This window comes from Cydia strobilella, chromosome 8 (genome assembly GCF_947568885.1).
Source record: "Cydia strobilella chromosome 8, ilCydStro3.1, whole genome shotgun sequence".
NCBI lineage: Eukaryota > Metazoa > Arthropoda > Insecta > Lepidoptera > Tortricidae > Cydia > Cydia strobilella.
Genome location: NC_086048.1, coordinates 8,078,317 through 8,100,495, shown reverse-complemented (window position 1 = coordinate 8,100,495; position 22,179 = coordinate 8,078,317). Strand labels below are relative to the sequence as shown.

At 37.5% G+C, this 22,179-nt stretch overlaps 1 protein-coding gene across 13 annotated transcripts in view; it reads right to left on the bottom strand.

Annotated features, from left to right (window-relative positions):
- Positions 1-22,179, bottom strand: part of LOC134743561 (uncharacterized) — a 252,919-nt gene that overhangs the window by 14,041 nt on the left and 216,699 nt on the right. For 8 of the 13 annotated variants that reach the window (XM_063677074.1, XM_063677076.1, XM_063677075.1 and 5 more), the window contains 11 exons: positions 21,503-21,654; positions 20,545-20,611; positions 20,293-20,328; positions 19,498-19,723; positions 18,149-18,263; positions 17,498-17,530; positions 15,165-15,230; positions 12,373-12,470; positions 11,761-11,930; positions 5,872-10,509; positions 5,553-5,612 (listed from right to left, as the gene is read on the bottom strand). In XM_063677074.1, the coding sequence (XP_063533144.1) occupies positions 5,553-5,612; positions 5,872-10,509; positions 11,761-11,930; positions 12,373-12,470; positions 15,165-15,230; positions 17,498-17,530; positions 18,149-18,263; positions 19,498-19,723; positions 20,293-20,328; positions 20,545-20,611; positions 21,503-21,654 (5,661 nt within the window). The remainder of the gene's footprint in view (positions 1-5,552; positions 5,613-5,871; positions 10,510-11,760; positions 11,931-12,372; positions 12,471-15,164; positions 15,231-17,497; positions 17,531-18,148; positions 18,264-19,497; positions 19,724-20,292; positions 20,329-20,544; positions 20,612-21,502; positions 21,655-22,179) is intronic. The other 5 variants (XM_063677066.1, XM_063677067.1, XM_063677071.1 and 2 more) reach the window with 5 other exon arrangements.

The following is a 22,179-nucleotide window of genomic DNA, read 5'->3' as shown; positions in this document are numbered from 1 at the left end:
CTGGAAATGTGTTTTTGATGTTCATTTCAAGTACCCTACGCGTAAGTTACATACTTACAATTAATTTAAGCAGTAGTAGATTGTAAGTTTTAAGTCAACATTGTAAGCATACGGGTGGCCCTTCGGAATACGTAAGACAACTTTCACGATCTTGTCAGTCCAAGCACGTGCTTGCGTCACATACGGACATTTCCACACGAAAAGATAAGGCATAACTCGAATGGAAGATTGAGCCTTATGCCACGGTGAAACCTATTTTGCTGTCATCTTACTATTGTCTTTACACGAACTACATGAAGGAATGTTTGATAGCGCCAAGTAGGGTACTGGGAACTAGCTACAATTTTGTTGCGTGTAATAACAGTTTCCACTAATAAGTCCACAGAATTAAGGTGGTAAATAAGGTAAATTTAGGTACTTAAAACAATCTAACAATATTATGAATTAAAACTATAAAAACGGATTATATCGCGTATATTGAATCCGTTTTAATAGTTTTAATTCATGAGTAACTATCGCGGTAACCGAAGACAATATTACTAACAATATTATGTTTTTTTAATGGACCATACCTACAACCGGATGGCTTTATTCGGATGCAACCGGGAAAACGCTATATTCATTATATTCGTAATGCATCAGCTCCAGATAATAACCCGATTGATTAATAATCATTTCATAACTGACATAATATGATCTGTCTACATCTACGAGTACCTAGTTTCTAAAACTTTGCAATTTGATCATTGGATATAATCATATCAAATTAGATACTAAATTATTAGATATTAGTATTTATGGGGTAAACTTATGAAACGTACTTTCTACTACTTTCGTCACGTAATTGCGGAAAAGAGTAAGTAAAAAAATGAACTGTCGCGGGTCGCGGACTGTACTAGCGAGAGTAGATAAGATAAAATTAAACGCGTACTTTTTATGGTTAACCATACCAAAGAAATCAATTGACTTTACAATGACGTCAATGACTTTTTAATGTTAGTCCAGTTAGTCTCGGTATTGATATAATTGTATCTCATAAAGACTTGACAGTAATTGCTAGGTATTAAAATGCATTAGCACGAACTTTAACGGGTATAATTGAATTAAATTTTGATTGTATTTGGTCAATCATCTGCACGGTGAAGGACATAACCGTTGAGATTAAATTATATATAGGTATTTGTACAATCATCTGCAATAACATCTTCCACATCGAAAAACGCAAAATGACTCAACACCATCTTATTTCTATAGAGCTATAGGCAAATGACATATAGGTAATAAGCCATAAAACATATCCACGTTATTAAGCGCTAAGATATGCAGAATATTATGTGACATGACTGTACTCTGAGCTATTTACAGGAATGTTAAGAATATGAAAAGATAAACCCGTCTATTGATCGTTGAGTCAGAATTGATAACGCAGGTCGGTACGGCCAGAAGAGATATCTATAGTAATTAATATAAAGTATTCCAGATATCTTAACGTTAATTAAAACTTAATAACATCAATATCAATACGACTGTTAAAACTTTAAACGAATATAATTTTTAAGTCGTTTGCAATATTTCGATAGCGCGTTTTTCATCGCAAAATTAATTTGACGAAATCATTTAGTCAAGTACGCAGCAGCACGACCTACGTTGCTTTTCGTAATCTGCCACTAAAGCATAACGAGACAAATCAACCATAAAAATCTCAAGCACGATTTTTTACAAATAAATAAAACTTAAGTACGTAAGTAGTATTAATTTCACTTTGTGTAATTAATAGTTCATTAACAAAACTACTAATACTTAAAGGTAAAAAGAGGGATCTTAAAAGATTAATATTCTCGTTCAAAACATCTTAATTATAAGTATAGTACTGCTTTCTAATAGGTCCTTATGTTTTTGGTCCACGGTATTAAAGTTAGAATTATTTAACATGTTAGGAGCGTCGTTTTTCAAAACTATTTACCTGCGTTATCAAAAAACAAATTTTATTTAACTGTATACCGTTATATAATTTTTAAGACCTGTCTGAAGACCTACACGTCAAGGGCATGTCACGTGTTGACATTGGTCCTATTTTGCAATTTTGACTATAAAAGCCCATAAACCCTAGGTTACTAAAATCGATATGAAATAGTAAATATACTCTTTTATTTCACTATTTCACTTGATTAATCAAACAATTTCACATACGAAAAAAATTACTAATCACATTACATCACCAAATCAGAATAAACAAATGACACACCGTGAGCCGTCATCTTCTTAATTTGCTTCAAAATACCCATCACGGCACTTCACTCCACAACAAACACGCACAATCCGTCTTGTCTAGTTGTCCGTCTGTCAACGCCGCGACTGCCGTCTGACGGGTACGATAGATCAGATGCTTTGCTTTCTTGATACTTCCACGTCCATAGCGCCGGCCAGTCTCCCGCCGAAACCGTAGTGGTCACTATACATCCACGGCGTGGTCAGTTAGCCATTGATAGTGTTAAGGCATTCACATTTTGTTTTAGTTTATGTTACGCGATATCCAGATAATAGAAATAAGATTTCAAAAAAAAATATGTTATGTATTAAATAGTTTTAGAGGTGTCTTTTTAAAAGTTGGCCTAGATTGAACCTCTGGAAGTCGGCTTTTATAATAGTTTATTTTTCTAATGTAATGTAATTAAATTAGAGTTCAATATCTACTAACGTGGATCCGCGTTCTGGCATATGAAATGTTAATTAATTCTACTTGACCAATGCATAACTTGATGATCAATTGTTAGGACCAATATGTGACCAACAATGACATTATTAGTCATTCGACATTTCTTTTCAAACTTGATTCACGGTATCATAAATAGACAAAATGATTTAAGAGTATTAACTTAAAAAATACAATGTCCTACCTCCAACGTCAAAGTGATGACGTGATATTTTTGGGACACATGTATATCTATTTTGTAGGAAATTTTATACAAATTATTTACGTAAAAGACTATTTTTTGCTATGGGCTATCGTTTAAAAAGGGACCTCCCCCACCCTCCGGTACTTTTAGTATGTTTAATACACCATTCCGTACAACTATGCCAAAATACACTTATACACGAATTATTTCCCCCGATTGGCAATTTTTGGTTTTCGTTTGCTGTGCTAGGCTAGAATAGTTATGCAAATGATTAAAGTATGTCAAATTTTACATTTCATTCTACTTTTATTCATGAATGACCGCCGGTCACACAAAGGTTGTACACAATCACAATACGGAATGCCAACAAAAAATAATCACGATACGCGAACAATCGTCGATAATTTCGACTCCGGCTATTGAAAACTATTCAACAAAAAAGTGCAACTGTGCACATTAACGAGCAAGTACTCACTGTACGGCAGCGGAGCGTAGACATCCGGATATATATTAGTCCTGTTCACCCAATCGCTGGATTCATGCACTGTATGCCTGTTTTGCGTGTTATTAGCATCAACAGTTTTCCCTCTGAGTGCTACTGGTTTTTCCTGATGATTTTCTCTTTCGATTTCGTGTTCGCTTGATACATTATGTATGGATGTTGAGAGTTTTCTTAATTGGAACTGATCGTCTTTATAAATAGTCTCAACAGGTGCGTTAGAACTTGAGGTCGATTTATTTTTTTCTAATTGCATCGATTTATAATCATCAGTAAGCTTATCGGCATTGATGACGTCATTCCCAGTACTTGATACGGTTTTGATGATTGTAGGCACAGGCGGTGGACTAAGACTACCTTTTGCACTTGATTCATTACTCCTATTGCTGTCAGTGTCATATTTGGCTATTTCTTTAGGACTGCCTTCCTTGGAAAAGTAAGCACCATCATCTACGTCAGTTTCACTCTCGTCATAAAGCAGATTGGTTTTCACATACTTGTTCATGGCGATAATCGATTTAGATAAGGATCCTGAAGCCGGTACGTCACTAAAAAACCCGTCGTCTTCGCACATTGTTTCATTTTTCCGTATGTATCCGTCCGGAGGCGAATTACCATAGTTATTTGTATCCATTTTTGCACCACACTATACAAGCTTAACACAATGGTTGTCCGCGCCAAACTAAAGCCAAGATAATAGTGATATGGATATTTTATCAGCGAAGAACTGGAGATAATACTTGTCGATATGTTATAACAAATACACAGCACCTCATTATTAAGATATGTAACACCGGCTTGTCTGACGATCACTATTAAATTGAGCGGAGGCCGCACACACTGTTTACAATCGGAAAACCGAACCAACAAGTTTTTTGCGCGTCAGGGTCAAAAATACGACCGTGTAACACGGCGTCTTACTTTGATCTTAGGAATGTATATAATTGAAATGATGATACGAGTTTATTGATAACAGTGAATGTCATTTGCTTACTTGATTTTATAATAAGAGGTCTTAATCGCGAGTCGAGACGTATGTTAACGCCGGCGGTCAGACATAACTTGAGAGCTCGATTGTTTTGAACAAAGGCTATTGTTTTTTATTCGCACAGTTAAATATGAAGTACAAATCACGCTCGCTAAAAATTTTCCGGAATGAAAGTACGGTTACTGAGATTATCTAATGTAGGTTATCTGGGTTTAGATACAGCTAATGAAGTCATGGCAAAATCAACATTTAAACTCTGTTACTCATATGAAACATGTGTCGTTCGTTTGTATAAAAAATACTTTTGGGCGCTCGGCACCAACAGCCAACCTTAGTATTTGTGTTAGAACATCTAAAGTAATGGGCCCAGAGAGCGAAACTTTGGTGCCGATGACAGACGTATGACGTCAAGCTAAATACAGAGTGTTGTTCTCTAGATTATAGATACTTAATCAAATAACAACCTTAGCCTCTTTAGTTTACTGATATTGAAACTTGAGTTGAGAGTATTTATACGTACTGGCCACGTACAAAAACAAAACTAACTGTCTTTGTTGTTGTTGGAAATGACAACCATTTCCTGTTTACTTATTTTTTGTGTAAATTACCAAGCATTTTCATAAATAAACAATTATATTATATATATAATCATTATTAAGAATCATTGAGGTGTTACAATGTTGTTTAAAAAAAACATCCTATATGCGACTCATACGTCTGTCATCGGCACCAGTTTCGCTCGTAATGGCGTAAGCCCAACCAGCAAGCAAGCGCGGTTCTCCATACAAACGTAATTCGTTCTCATTTTAAAACGACTAGCTAGATTGATTTGAAACTTTGTACTTACAATAGGATAAGGTATACCTAGTCCTGTAATTAGTTTATGTCGCTTCAGATATCAGATACCATAGTTAAAAAAATACAGCGAATTTAAGTTTTTCATACAAAACTTGTTTTTGCTCTATTTCGTTGGTTTTATAAACTGGAGCTATATAAACTAATTACAGGACTAGATATACCTCATGTCACTGTATGTGCAAAGTTTCATTACAATCCAACACGTAGTTTTAAAATGATAACGATGTAAGGGAAGGTGAAATTCGGCCGAGCTTGCTGGGGACTCTGTCATAGTTTTTATACAGAACGACACTTATTATCTTTAACTTACCGGTATCGGAGTGGGTTCCGTTTGGTGCACGCCGCGGTGGTTCCGGGGCGAAGTCGGTTTCTACCAGAGTAAAACACGATGATGGGAAAACAAAAAAAAAAATGCAATGATAGCAGAAATAAACAAATGAGTCTTTAGCTAAAAGAATTTACTGATATCACATTTTCTTTCTCGTAAATGAAAAAGGTTTCGTAAATATCATCCTTTAAGTATGATGTGACAATCAATAAATTCTTTAACCCGGAAATTATATTAACAAAAGGCAGCTCCAAAATTAAACAAAACAATAAGTAAATGATAAAGTAAAATGAGATTTAACCTTGAAATGTGACCGTGTGACGTGAAGGCGTGACGAAGGGCGCTAGGCGGTACGGCCACGAGGCAGGCGGCGGTCTCGGCGGCGCCCGCGGAGGCTCGTAGCGACTTGCCGGTCTATGTGCCGATGCATTAAATTCTTGTTTTGCGAAAACATCGCTTTTTAATATAGAACTCAATTTAACCGGATCTGTGGCATGTGGCTTAATCACTTTTTTTATTGGCGATTTCCTCCCGCTAACCAAACTAGAAGTATTTTTAACGGACCTATTATTATCGCTACGTTTAGGGTAACGATGCGCTATCCACGGACCGGCTAGATATGGTGCGATGTCTCGCAGCTCGCTCATGTCAGGAGCGGAAGCGTATATTTGTCCTAACAGTGACATAGTTTCGAACCGGCGTCGAATACGATTCACTTCTCCGGGGCGGCATTCTAACGCTTCTTCGGCTGATCTAGAGCGTGGTGTGGCACGTCTTCGAAGAGCCGCTAATTTTGATATGATATCGATATGAGGCATGTAACGATTAGTCGGTCGAAGAGGGACTCGCGCTACTGGTAGAACCGTTTTTTGCTTGTACCGTCGGGAGCTATCGTAGTTTTGGACATTTCGTGATATTTCAGGGTCGCTGCGATGTCGCCGCAGCACCGCGCCGACCGCGGTGGGCGAGTCGAAGCGCCGCGCCAGGCGGCGCACCTCACCCGCCCGAGCCAGGTTGAGGTACGCGCGCCAATACCGCTCCGGGTCGGGCGACGGGCTCCGACTGCGCCAGATCGTCTCATCGCTCGAGCACGGTAGCGTGTCTGGTGTACGCCGTTCTGTCACGTACACTTCCGAATAGGGTGAAGGCGACCTCGATAATATTCCGGGCTTCGGCGGAAGCGACATAAATTTGCTTTTTTCACTTTCGCCGAATAATTCTTTAAAATTTGTGCACGATTGCGATTGAAATATTTGCGGTTTTTGAGGTTCGTCTTTTTGATCTTCCACAATGTTGTCTTTACATTTATTCGGAGTTTCTTTATCGTCTGAACTGTCTCTTGCGTGGTAAATTATTTTGGCCTGATCGACAGTGTTTTGCACCGATTCAAAATATTCGACTTTTTTCTTAACATCCTTGCTGGGTCCCCTGTAAATGACAGTCTTACTAGAAACATCCGAACTACCCGTTTCAGTTTCGCTTGCAGATGACGGGTGTGTTGTTTCAATGTGTTCGGCCTGAAGGGCGGCTTGCTTACTCTCAATAGTTTCATTTTCTTGATTTTCATCCATAACACCCACAGTTGATGAACCGTTTGAAAGGACCACTTGTTCTTGTGCAACAGGTAAGGGCTGGGGCGTTGTTTTTGGGCTATCTTCTGACAATGATCCATCTAGTTTGTTTATTCTGGTCATGATTTCTTTACTCAATGTTTGGGATATTTTTCTTTTTTCATTTTCACTAAGACTCATCTGTATTTTATTTACATTATTTTTGAGATCTTTAACTGATGGCACTGAACATGCTATAGCAGCAATTGAGTCTGATTTGATCAATTCGTTTTCTTTGACAGGAGATGAGCAAGTAGAGTTAAGAGAATTACTTCTTACGTGTAACGTGGAAGTTTTTACATCTTTGGTGTCCTTTACTTCTACATAATATTTATCATTATATTTCGCCGACTTAGATTCCAGCTCTTTGCTGTATATGGCATTCAATTGGTTTTTTAAAGCATTTACTTGTTCCATCGATAAACTGCTCCATAAACGGTTACCAAGACCAATTCTTTTCCGAAGTTCTGTAATTGAAACATCTTGCAACATTACTGTAGGTTTTACGTACACCATAGAGTCCCGATTTGTTTTATTTTCATCCTTTCTGTTAATATTAAAAGCAGTTTCTGCAACACTAGTGCCTCTCCAAAGAGGTTTGTATGTATCTTTCGACTGTTCTAATTCCAAGGAATCAAATTCATTCCCTTGTTGAAATTGTTCTTTGAGATCTTCTACAGATTTTTCCTTAATTCTCAGTCCTCGATCACTGTCATAGTTCCACCTAAAATCCTTTACATCCCTGGGATAAAATAAAACGTCCTTTTCTGTTTGTGCAACTCTTAGCTTATGATAAAGGTTGTTTAATTCCTCCTCAGCCCTTTCTATAGCCCTAATTTTTTTCCAACGATCAAAATCGATGATTTCTTCATCTTTTTTTCTATGGCGTAAATCAGCTGTTGATGTAGCCCTTTCCAACTCGCCAACTCTTTCTAAATATGAATAATATCTGTTAAGTTCTCGAAATCTCTCAGATCTAGATTTAGAATTTTCCATGTCACGAATATATTCGTCATAATCTGGATCCTCCGAAGGAATATTTGGATTGCTTTTAGTTTTTGTGATTTTAATAGTTACAGGCTGTCTTTTCTTGGCATCATCTGCGCTTCTCGTACGTATCATTTTTTTAGGCTCCACTTCCTCATTTAGCTTCCCACTTTGTATACGTGCATTATGTATTCTTCGATACGACGGGGATCTAAAAGAAACTGGTGACGTCGATTGGCTTCTACTTGACGGTCCTAAAGTATTCTTTTTCTGAACTTTAGGTGATACAGGTCGAGAAGTCTGAGAAAAGAAAATAGTCGATGGTTGCAGTTTCTCTTCAAAATGCATTTCTTCTCGTTCTAGTTTGGGTTTCCTATGTGTTATAATCGGCGATACTGGACGCGAAGTTTCGGTGAATATTATTTTTGTTGGTGACAATGATTGCCTTTTGACATTAGAACCTTGGTCATTTTGAATCTGTGTTTGTTTACGAGTAACTTTAGGAGAAACTGGCCGCGATGTTTGAGAAAAAATTAATTTTGAAGGCGACAAGGAATCCCTATTAGAACTAGGCTTGTCTGACTTGTTTGGCCTTTCATGTTTATGGAATATGACAATTGGAGATTTAGGCCGAGATGTTTGTGAGAAATATAACTTGTTTGTTGGAGGTTCGCTTCTACTTCTGACCGTGGCAAGGGAAGAATTTGAACCAAACTCTTCACATTTTGACAAGCTATCGAACTTGCGTATTTCCTTGTACATCCTCCCAGGCCAAGATATAGAGCGCGGGGCTTGAACTTTTACAGGACTAGGATATCTATCCCACATTTTAAAACGAGATAAGGATACGGGTTTCCTATGTATCAAATATGTGTTTAATGACTTCGTGGAGTAATGGTCCTGGGGGAAAGATTGGAACATTTTTGCTTTTTGTAGGACGGACGTCTTCTCTTCCGGAGACAGCTGTGATATTGACGGTACATGAGTACCCCCTAAGAAAAGATGTTGAAAGAACGAATCCGACACAACAGCATCACGAGTTTGTTTAATGTCCTTGGCACTTATTTTATAATTTCTTAAGTCTTCAAAGGATCCGAAATTGGACACATCGTTAGATGTATCTCCAAATTGACTAACAGAATCACAATCGTCCGATGACTTGGTAGTACTTTTTAGTCTCGAAACTTTAATTTTGGAAGGTTTCTTCACTGGCTTATTCATTTCTTTTGACCTTTTACTACATGACTCATGACACGGGACACTACGAGGTCTTAAAATTCCGCTGTCAAGCGATTTCTTCTTTCTCAAATTAGTCACTGTCGCGGTTTTAATTTGGTTTTGATTTTTCGTGCCCCCAGAAGCTTTGGAAACAGTAGACACTTGAAGCGGTTTCGAAGGTCTGTAAACGTCAGGTTTTGTGGTTAAACATGGGCTTGATTTAGCTTGATTCGACAACTTATATTTTTGCACTTTTTCAGCAGTCCGCATCATGTCACGACTTCTGTGTGGCGAAGACAAATTTGCATTAGACTTCAAATTGGATACACTTGATGTAGCTTTTAAAGGGCTAAATCTAGACGAACTAACACTGGATTTAGTTATGGGTTTTGGTCTTATTTTAGATATTTCAATTCGTTCATTACGTTTTTCAGCACTCCATAACTTGTCTATTGGGGTTACTTTGTCTAAAATATTTGAAATAGGGGTTCTTCTGCCAGCACCACCTTCGATAACAACAGATGCTTGGGAGTCGTCATATCTGCTGTGTAACGGTTTGGCATATTCTGTGGGCAACAAAGTATTTCTTGGTGAACCAAAGCTGCTTGTTCCAGTAGCTCTAATTTCATTTGCTAATTTTTTAGGTAGACTCCTTGTCACTAAAACAGTGTTTTTTCTATTGACAGCTGGAGGTGCAGACATGGACATAATTCGACTCCGTGTGGTTTTATCGGTGAGAGTTTTATTGTCTGGTTCTCTTTTACTAAGTATTTGCGTATTTTGTCTGGTTAATTTGTGACTAATTTTGTTTTTAAGAAAGTCAACATTAGATTTGGAATGCACTGTCGTTGGTGCTGATGATGTCGCAGGTGTTGTAGATGTGACAAGTCTTAACGTTCGACTGTTTTTGGAAGATATCCTTCGAGGAGGCGCGGGAGGATAATTTGCGATCCTAGTTGGCACATCAACACTAATGAACGAAGGTCCTTTCTTCTTGAATTTAGTCTCTCGCTCAATGCCGGTAACCGGATAGCAATTAACTTCTTGTAACTGAGGCGACTTCTTGTGGACTCTTATCTTCGTCAGTGTGGGAGAAATCGGAATGTATTCGATTTCCGATTCGTCTGTGGAATTTTAACCACCGTTCAATAGCACATTCTTCATGTAATTTGTACTCGTTAGAAGTGGGTAAACCGTGGATGTGCTTTCGGATTTACGTGTCTGTAAAGCATTTCTTGCGACTAATAATTGTGATACTACAAAACTCGTGAATCAAAATACGTGTACTTAATTTGAGTGATTCTTTAATTTTGGAGTTTGCAAGTTTAATTCATGCATTACCTGTTAACGTACTCAGCCGAAGACCCAGCACCTTGTTTTAATAGAAATTAGGCATGCGGAATTAAAATAGAAATATGGACTTACCTCATATGAGTTTGGTATCGAACTAATATGGTACGCGGACAGAATCGTAGTGATTACGAATGACCTTGAGCGAGCAAAACTAACAATAGTGGACATGTGGACTAGACCATGGGTGCGTCATACAGATGCGCCGACCTTAACTGAGTTGTAGGGGATTTTATAACTAATAAACCGATGCATTTATTGAAAATAGTAGTAAAATAACGACAATAGCCTTTATTTTTGGTCTCTATGTTTTTTAAAATACAATATGTACAGTAAGTGCTCCAAATTAAGTACCCACATCGCTATACTAGTTGTATAGGAAAGTGTATAGTTATGTTAGGGTACCAACTATACAAAACATAATAAAAAATTGCCGCAAATATAGTTATAAACCACCACCGTCACCAATTAGTCTATTTTAAATCTGACATGCAGTTTATGTGTCATATTTTTGGATTATTTCTGCAAAATTGAACTAACTTATTGCTAAAAGCTATCATTCCATATTATGATTTATATTATTACTTAAATATATACCATAGGTATTTAACTTACTTAAAATAAAGGAACAGGTGTGTTGTATTTATCTATTGATGATAAATGCACGTAAATGACTGGTTTCAAGAATATCCTGAGTCTAAGAATATCTTTATGCAAATTTATTACCTCGACACGTCAGAACCAAAACAATAACATTAAATAAGACGATTTTCTTATGCTCGGCATTACTAAAAACTTTCAGTCATTCTCCTACATATACCATGTTTGCCCAAACAGGTGGATTTGGAATTAGTTTATACATTTATATATAAATGTGACGTTTTCGGGAAATGGTAATGGTAACAATGGCAATTTCTAATTATATCCTTAAAGCAGCCTTTAAGTATCTTATGCTTGAAAACACCACATATTTTTACAACTTACAGGTAACGACTGTAATTTGATATATCCTTATGATTAGTTACCTGTTCTAGGAGGCGCGGGCGACCGGAACCCTCTAAGCGGGGGCTCGCCGCCGGCCTGCAGGTCTCTGTAGGCCGCGCGCCGCTCCGCGGGGGACAGCGGGCCTTCCGTGTCGTCGCGCCGGCGGAACACTAGAGTTGAGTCGGACTCGTAGCCTGACTCTTTTAGGGCTCTGTTAATAGTGTAAAAAAACAGGGGGTAATGACGTGTAAATAGTTCGTACATTTGATGGCAATAAATAAATAAATGTAAATGCAAGACAGAGAAAATTGCTGGTCGCCGTCTTCGGCTCATTATGCCTGGGGAGCAAGGAGTCCGGTCGACAGCCTAATGGAGAGGAGAAACTGGGCCTTTTTGAAATGTAGAATGAATAAATGTATTTGAATGAATACATGAATAGTTTGTGTTTGAATGTATGTAGTCCGGTTTATTAACGACAATTTCCTTCACCGGAAAAGATTGGCAAGTATCAAATAAATTGGCCTGTCAATTTAGACCGCTGGGAGTTCAAGGGTTAATAAGTAAACGTAAGTCAAGTTTTACACTTACTTACTCCCACAAATCAATTCTTCAGTTTTAATTATTCTTGTATAACACAAGGCAAAGAAACTCACCGCGCCATATTAGATTTGGATAAAATAGCTGACGTAATATCTTTCTTCTCTTTCGGCGATGCTTGTGGGAGTGACGTCGTGCTCTGTGCTGATATTTGCTGCAAACAGTAATCAAGTTTTATTCATAATTTAGTGTACATTTAATGTTAATTGAGATACAGTGAAACCTGGACAAATGGGACATTAATATAATAAAGCCCTGTATGACTGGAACCAAATACTTTATTAACACTTACCGCCAAAGACGTCAATTATTCAACTTATGCGCTCGGCTACAGCTCAATATATACCTTCGTGCATCCCGACAAGGTTCACGATGACGCGCCGCGAACCATAGCCGCGACGTTCAAAGGGTAATTAAATAAGTATTTTTAAAATACTCCAAATTTTAAAATTCAATGAAAAATGGAAAAATTTACACCTCCGGCAGGACTCGATCCTGCGACCATTGGACCACCGGTCCAATCGCTTCTGCCAACTGAGGCACGGTGCCTGTTAAAGATCCATTCTTAGAGGTAGCTGTTGGTATACGCCACCCTTAAGGCGTGGAAGGAAGGGATGGAATAATTCGCACTGGTAGGCCTCCGTGGCTCATTTGGCAGAAGCGATTGGACCGGTGTTCCAATGGTTGCAGGTTCGAGTCCTACCGGAGGATAAAGACCTCTTTATTTTTTAACTCTCATTCATAATAGTCCAAAATAAATGATAATCATATTCACTTTTATTGCAAGAAAGCTTTCCCTAGGATCTCTGAAATTGAGATGCCTACGCTGGTATCAATCATAAAAATATGACTTGAATGGTTAAAATATATTGAAGATAATTGAACATTGGGAATTTATTCTCCCAGGTTTCACTGTAGTAATAAAATGAAAGTATGCATATAAAATAATAAAATAGTATGGATTCACATCACGAAAGTATCGTGCTTTCATGCTATCATGGAAATAGTGTAGCCATTATCACAGTCAACGCAACTTGTACAGTCGCCATCAGATATATCAGAGCGCCCGAGGTGCTCAAAATATCTGAACACGCACTCTAACGCCTTGACAATAGAGGCGTGTTCAGATATTTGTGAGCACCTCGGGCGCTTCGATATATCTGATGGCGACTGTACATTGGTTTTAGAAATATTTACATAAATATCAAGTAAATAAGACGCAAGACGCAACAGATAAAAAAAAACAATTAGTCAACGAACATGCTAGCAATAACAAAAACACTGTAGAAATAATAACAAAACGGAATGTTAGACAATAATAATTAAGACAGCCAATTAATACATCATGCGAGACGCAAACAAGATCGGTTTTTTTTCAGAGCAAATAAAGTGCTCTTTGGAATTAAATGGGGTAAATTGACGTTTGCGGCTTGGAATTTATGAGCATATACCAAGATATATTATGAGCTTGTTAAATAAATTATATTTTATACTGATAGCAAGTTAAAGTATTTTTTCTAGGAGAAATACAGGATGGCCAAAAAATATGTGCATTCCCGTTGCCAGGGAGATTTTGGGATTATACTGAGCAACTTTTAATAAGGGACCAACCCTGAAATCGCGAAAAAATATTTGACTGTTTCATACATTTTGGCTGGTCCATTTTCTATGGGAGGGTAATTTTTTTTTACAATGCATGTGCTCGAAAAGTGCGTTTCCTACGGAGCCATATCATGCGGAAAGTACTACTTTTCCGCACTAGTAATTTTTGTTTTCAATTTTTTTTTACAGTACATATGGTGCTACTTTTTCGCACTTGTGCGGAAAAGAGCACTTTTCGTGCATATGTCGAAAGTTTAAAGGGCCATATGTACTGTAAAACGTTGTACGATACACGTGCAAATAGGTAATTTGCAACTCGTGTCAATTTCAATTTATTTATTTCCTTTAAGTACAATTTTAATTTACATCATGTTGTTCATAAGAGCAGGGTTTAAAACACTCCTTTTAATAATTAAACTTATTTGCCGTGATATGTTTTTTTATTTACTCGCACAATGCATAGTAAAACATTGTATGATACACGTGCGTAAAAATGATTTCCGCACTTGTTGCATAAATAGCTATTTCGTGGTTGGTCCCATAGTAAAAGTTGCTCAGTATAGTACCAAAACCTCCCTGGCAATGGGAATTGCACATATTTTTTGGCCACCCTGTATATCGATTCAAGTACTTTTTTCTCAGAGGTGCGTCCAGATCTAGCGAATATGCTACCAAGCGGCTCGCGTGCGTTGCCCGCACGGCGTATTTGCGGCATATTTGATAGATACCGACGCACCTTAACGCCGTGCAATAAGTCAAAGTAAAACCATAAATAAGGGTCGGCTGTGCCAAGCCATCTGTCAAAACGTCGCAGTTATAGGTATGGGACATTTCATAGTTCACTGCTCACTGACATTGATGTAGTTTTGATCTAACGAACTTCGTCTAAGAAACAGTACTTTTTTAATAAACACGTTTCTACAAAACTCGTCATGCTATGCACTTACTGGGGCCGATTTCTAGAACGGTATTAGTCTAATTATTAGTGTGTTGCCATGGTAACCCATACGACTTGACAGTTCGTGGACTAGTAATTATTATTAGTCTAATACCGTTCGAGAAATAGGCCCCAGGCGGCTATATTAAATTTAAAAGTGAAGATATGTCACACTCAGCCTAAGTGGAATACCTGAATGGGCTCACTCAATTTCGGCGGTTCACTCATGAGCGTATAAGACATTATCTTCACTTTTTTATCACAGACAAGACACCAAATGCATACAGGCAGACATGTTAAGGTCCTTACGCTCTTCTGAATCGCGCGAGCGAGCAATGTGGTGTAAGGGGGCAGGGGTGAGTTGTCGTCTAGCCACTGTTAGTGCCGCCACCGATTAGTGACCGAGAGATGGGAAACAGGTTAGTGCATATTGGGGCATAGACAGCTTTACTAACCCTAAGCCAGTTTTAGACCATTTTATTTCTCGGACTATTTTTACTAATAATTATACCCCGTATTTTTTTAGATAGAAATTTTATAACCTCAAAAGTACATGATGTGTTAGGGGCCCTGGAAGTCTATGAACCCTTAAATGCAAGCAGATAAAAAAAACTATAGTAGGCACACGGTCCTTTCAGTCTTCAAACCGGTCGTGTCCATATATTTTTTTCAACTTTATACGTTAGTTATTTTTAGTTGATCGATTCTACTCTTCAAATTGAATTAGTCTATGCCCATTTTTTTATTGCTTGTGTGATAGGTACCCATTTCATTAAGCAAAAAAAAATGGTTTGTTAAAGCAGTTACGTTTAAGTATAGCATGACAGGCGACGACGCCTATGATTGCTGTTGATGGACTTTAGTTTTTACAAACAAATATATATTATCGCACTTAAACTATCGTGAGACATATTTCACAGTGGAGTTTGCACAGTCTGAGTGCACGACGTACAACCGCCGCGGACACTCGTGTCTGAGGATGGATTCCCAAAGAATCCGAAACACGTCGCCAAAAGCGACTAAAAATAATAGTGAGTAAAAACCGTACTGATAAATATTTTGAAATATATATTATACCTACCTATATTCTAAAAATTGTAAGCGTATTAGTATTAGATGTGAAATCCATCTTTGCATTTAAACCCCCAGAAGCATCTCGTATTAGTAAAACTGTCTGTAATAAGGGGGGGCAGATTGTTTGTAATAAGGAGACTAGTTTTATAGTAGGTAATAAAACATGAAATCAAAATGCTATCTAAAGCCTGACCAGTAATATATGATCATTGTCAAGAGGACGCTGTTATTTTCATGTATAGGGTGACAATTCAGTATAAGTAGTATGAAAAAATTAGTTCCAGTGAACTTCCGCAACATGGTGCGTGATCATATATTCCTGGTCAGCAGGGCCGGATCTAGAGTAGAGCGAGTGGAGCGGCCGCTCTAGGCGCCGGATAGCAAGGGGGGCGCCAAAATGGCAAATAAGAAAAAAAAAGGGTAAAAAGCTTTAACAAAGGGCGCCAAAACCCCATTTCGCTCTACCTGATCAAGGACGCGGGCCGGCACTGCTGGTCAGGCATTAGTTCCTAATCTATTATTAGGTAAGTACTATCGAACATTAAATAGCTGATTATAGACAATTTGGACTCGTTGTTGCTGGAGCTTTGGTTTCAATTTATAGAGCCTATGTTTGGTGCCTTTCTTCTTAGAAAAACTTCTCGTATAAACTTTCTGCATCTGCAAGCTCGGTTCCCCATACAAACGTTGTTACGCTCTCATTTTAAAACGAGTAAGTAGCTAATATGCTCTAAAACTTTGTACTTACAATAGGATAAGGTATATCTATGTCTGTAATTAGTTTATGTAGCTTCAGATATCATAGTTAAAAAATACAGCGAATTTAAGTTTTTGCTCCATTTGGTTTATTTTATAAACTGGAGCTATAAGTAGGTACAGGGCGTCTCAAGACTATGCGACATGAAGGGAAAGTACTAAAGAAGACTTTATGTTATTTTTAAAAGTAAGTATTGCATTCAAAGATTTTCTAAAAAATACTGGCTTCGTCTGGGAATCGAACCGTAAACGTAAAAAAAAACCCATATTTTTATGATGCCAATCAAAAGAATGGACAAAAAAAAATTCTTCTTAAGTAACATTCAAATTTAAAGAAAAATTATTTATTGCCGACGACGGCGTTCGAAAAAGAGCGATATTATCATTCCATAGATAGCATTGCTCTATCGCACGCACGTAATTATATTGCTGTTCCGCCCAATATGCCGGCGGTCGAGCAATATTATATGTGAGTGCGATAGAGATGAACAGGCGGATCCACGTACGAAATTCAGCGTCCTTACTTTATCAATTTTTTTAGATGGTTGTCACCTTCGAGCAAATTTAATTGCCACGCCCAAATTGTTTAAAGTTAACTGGCATCTGGCTTTCTCCATTTAAACTAACATTATATTATAAGATTACTTTTGTACCTAATTTATTTTAGCAATAAATATACAGGGTTATTTAGCTATTAATTAAAGTCAGACATTTTGGAAACCCACATCTTAGCATACGAAATACACAGTGTTAAATGGGTGAAAGTACAATAGGGTTATCACAAACACATAGATAATAAAAAGATTTCGTACCCCATCAAAAATGTCCATGACCTCGTCCCACCACTAGAAAAGAGAAATATATTGTTTTTCTTTGATAGTGTTCTTCGTGGGTGTAATATAATGAGATATGATATTATTCAATCTACCATTTTTCTATACGAACTGCATACAACGGGGTTCAGGAATCTTATTAAAATTAAGACTTGACGAATGCTTACACAAATGAATTGAAAGAGTAAAAGGAAAGTTGGTACTAAAACTGCATGTAAAAACTGCATTGCAGAATGCACAAATAAAACAAGAAAATCAACAACGTGTATCGCTAATAATCGTTTCTCCTATCTCCAATAAATTAAGACTATTGCCATATGACATCACTAACGCGGCAGGTCTCAGTTCCATCTATTTTGTCGGCGCTTAGACCTGGTCAAAATAACTCACCTCTCCGTTCAATAGATGGCGCTAAATAGTTTAGGAACACGACTTTGTATTCGACACCACATCTTCCTAGTTTTATTTGTTCATGACGTAAATGATAGCATTCATTTATTTTCTCAATTGTATTTGCGTCGCCATTCGTCTATTTACCCATACTAGTGCAAGGGATGAATGAGGTTATTGCCATAAATGAACACCATGGATGACCATTGGGTAACAATTTTTAGAGGGATTCAATTATACCTGTTTAGCTTCTTTGTCAACAACTGAAGATCTGCCGGGGACATAGTTCTCTATTTTACCGGGCTGATTTTTGTACACTTCTTGACTAGCTCTTGCTGATGCTAAGGTACTATACCTGGAATTGAAAAATAGTTTTTAAGGGAGATACATCGACTGGTCAAAAAAAATGTAATTAGGTGCTTTGGGGTAACTTCCAAACGCACCTCAATGCGTTGGGACGACGACATCAAAAGGCCTGCAGGGAAGAAGTTGCTCCAGTAAAATGAAGGATGCCTACACCCATAGTGTAGAAAAGGGCTAAAGAGAGAGAGAAAAAGAGAGAGAGAGAGAGAGAGAGAGAGAGAGAAAGAGAGAGGGGATAACTTAACTAGACACACTTTCTACAGTAGCAATAGTAAGCAAGGTGCATTGGTTAGCGTTGCATTAGCGTAAGTGTTGCTAAAGTATGAAGTGCTTCTAGTTTTATAGATATTTGTATTATTTGTCATTTTCTAATTTACCCCGCTTTCAAAGTTGTCCCAATGCACCTTTAGCATAAGACAATGTTTTAGTGTCAGTCTTCTCATTAAGTACCACTTTTTGCACAAATGGAAATGAAGATGGATAGGACATACTATTCGAAGAGGAGAAACGAATAACGCAACCGGTTCGGTATCGGTTGGAAACCGCTAGATGGAAGCCGTGGCTCCGGGCGCCCTGTACACTCTTGGCAACGGTCCGTCATGAGTGAGCTACGAGCGGTCGGGTTGAGCTGGAGCGAGGCCAGAAGGGTCGCTGAAGATAGGAAGGCGTGGCGCGAGCTTGTGAAGGCCCTTTGCACCTCTGGGGTGCCATAACACAACAACAATAACCTTATGCTAATATGACAATGTTTTTAGTGAGTCTTCTCATTAAGTACCACTTTTTCTACACAAATCAGGGAATAGTTTGAAATATTTTTAAATCCAATGCAAGTTAACATAACCTCTAGCCTCCCAGAACCCTGGAAAAGGCCTTCCATTCCTTTGTAATTTGAATATTTTTTCAGACAGTTAAAACTAGGTACAATTGTCTTGGTAGATTTTTATTTGTTATTAAGTTGATATATTGTAGTAGTTTTTTATTTCAAAATTATTAGATTATTATATTTATTTCGATCAAAGTAATGGTATTGGTTGTTATATTTATAAATGTTGCTGTTTTTTTTTTTTTACTATAATGATGTCACTGTAAAATGTTGTATTGACTTGTGAAAGAGCCCTTGAGGCCTACTTGCAGAGCAAAATTTTGAATGTTTGATAAGTTTGTTAAGTTAGTATAAAACTATTTTGTGTGCTTTTTGAATCATTTAGAAATAAAAATATACTTACTTATTACTAGGTAGATATGGCGAAGTAATTTCTTCATGGCGTCTCTCTTCCTGAACAGAGGTGGTCCTTCTCCGAGGGCTGTTAGTGACATCACTGTCATATGCATCACTCCACGTGCTAGAGCCCAGTCGGCTCAGGCCCCCTTCTGGCTCGCTCAGGTAGCCAGAGCGGGGATCGAAGTATGCATACTGGGACTTGTTGGTTGTCACCCTCTGTGGTTGTTGACCTGAATTAAAATATTTGTTTAAGCATAATGTTAACATAGCAGTGATAGTATTGTTTGGCTGAACAACCATGCCACTAGAAAATATGGCTTCGATTTCCTTTCTGACTATGTCATATGTTAACAACTATTTTTCTACTGATATGGTTGACTAACCAGACTTGTCACACATCTCTCACTGCCTTAAATTTAAAAAGCATATTTGTATAAGTGAGAACAACCTTTAGCCTTTTGTTTCATAAGATATGCAAACACAAACAACACACGGATACAAACGGGACTCCTTTTCTAATTCCACTTATTAGAAAAGGAGTTCCTTGTAATATTAGTGGTAGTTTATTATGCAACACGGCCATGATTAACTAAAGTTCTATTGCAATATGCATCTTAACTTAACTGTATTAATTATTTTGCTATTTAATTTATATTTATTGTTACTTAACTAAAATTGTGTATGAAAGCACTAGATGTAGAAAAGTTAAACAAAGCAATTAAATTAATGTAATGCACTTCTTTGTGGAGTTATACAGCCACCGATGTGTGAAAATTTGGAAAAAGTGTGAAATAATCACCTCGGCGGCTTTTGTACCGAATAGTCACAAAATCGTCTGAAAAAGAAAATGTATAAAATAGGGACAGCGTCCGACATACAACACCTTCGACTGAGAAATAGTAAAATTACAGGTAAAATAAGTAACGGGTTTTAAATAAAAGAAAACTAATAAAAAAGCAAAAAAATAGGATCTGTAAAATAGTACAAGACCTGAAAAGATTTCCATTATAAAATATTTTCCGCTCAATGCCAAAATATAAATAAAACTTACCGTCGTATTTGTTTTTGTGTATGGTGTCGTACATTTTCTTGTACCATTTTGACTGGTCTTTCACTTCCTGCAATTTTAAAAGTACCCATTATACCTCGATTTACTTGAAAAATGATTTATTGCTGTACTTTTATATTAAATTATTTTTATTTTGCCAAGAAACGAAACGATTTTGCCACTTTTTGTGCTCTTTCTACGATTGTAGATGACAGTTAAAATCCGTTTAGTAAACTTTTTAACTCCACGGTAATAGGTACTAAAATATTATTGTAAAACGGAACGCAAATATAAAGTCTCAATACACGTAGGCAACGAAACGAATCAATTATTTACAGCATTAATAAATTGAAATTGTGTCATTAATGAGTTAAAAGAACCTAGCATTTATTTTTAAAAATAAATAAAGTTAAAACTTCCATTTATACATACTCAAAAAAATATGAAAACTTGTTTAAAGGTGAAATTAAGAAAATTAACCATGTGCTTAGACTTTACTGAGACGTAAAAATATCTTGTTGTTTTTTTTAAATCTTATCCTGCGCTATAACAGAAAAAGTTTTCTCTCCGACACTGACTAAAGAGCTTATTACACTATCCTAATTTAGTGACTAACAAGAGGGACGCCGCTATACGTGAGAAACGATAGGATGTATCTCTTATCGCGTCTCACGTATAGCGGCGGCCCTCTTGTTAGTCACTAAATTTAGCAAAGTGTAATAAGCCCTTTAATCAAGTGAACAGAGAAAAAGGCGGCAAATTTAAAAAAATGTAGGCGCGAAGAGATATCGTCCCATAGAAAATATCGCGCCATTTTCTACTGACAAGATTTGCTTGACCAACTATAACTAATAAATAGAAATAATTAAACCCCCTACGCTATACTTATGCCAAAAAAAACATCGGGTGATATGGTTCACTTTCCACCTTTGGTTAACAATCTATTGTTTTGTGTACTTACAGATCTCAGAGCTACTGGCATGCCGTCTTTGGTTGTGGGTCCGATTCCTTCAACTTTTTCATGAGCATGTGCCATTTTACGTGGCCCTCCGCGTTCGTAGTCGCTCCTGTCCGCCTCTCCCTCACTTGCGTACTCTCTGCGTAGTGCGTGAACTGAAATTGAAATAAAATTTGTTAACCATAGACAGACCTACTTTTCGCTAAACATTCATTAGAGCACAGCGCTTTTTCAACGCGCGTTAAAAAAGCGCTTGAATCCGCCCGTACGCTAAATTCGAAAATCTAACAAAGCTTGATAAATAAAAAGCGCCACCGCCATCGTGTGAATAAATACACATATATCCTATTGTGTAATTCAAACGCTTTTTTAAGGCGCGTCGAAAAAGCGCTCGTGCGAATGAGGCCTTAGTGACCCTAAACACGAGCGCTTTTTCAACGCGCGTTAAAAAAGCGCTTTAATCTGCCCGCATGCTAAATTCGATTTAAATACCAAGGCTTAGGCCCCATTCGCACGAGAGCTTAAAAAGCGTTCCGTGTGTGATGCACCCATAAGTAAGAACGACAAAGAGATATCGCTTTCTCGCTCTTACTTATGGGTGCGTCCCACGCAACGCTTTTTAAGTTCTCGTGCGAATGGGGCCTTAAAGTTGAAAATCCAACAACGCTTGATAAAAAGCG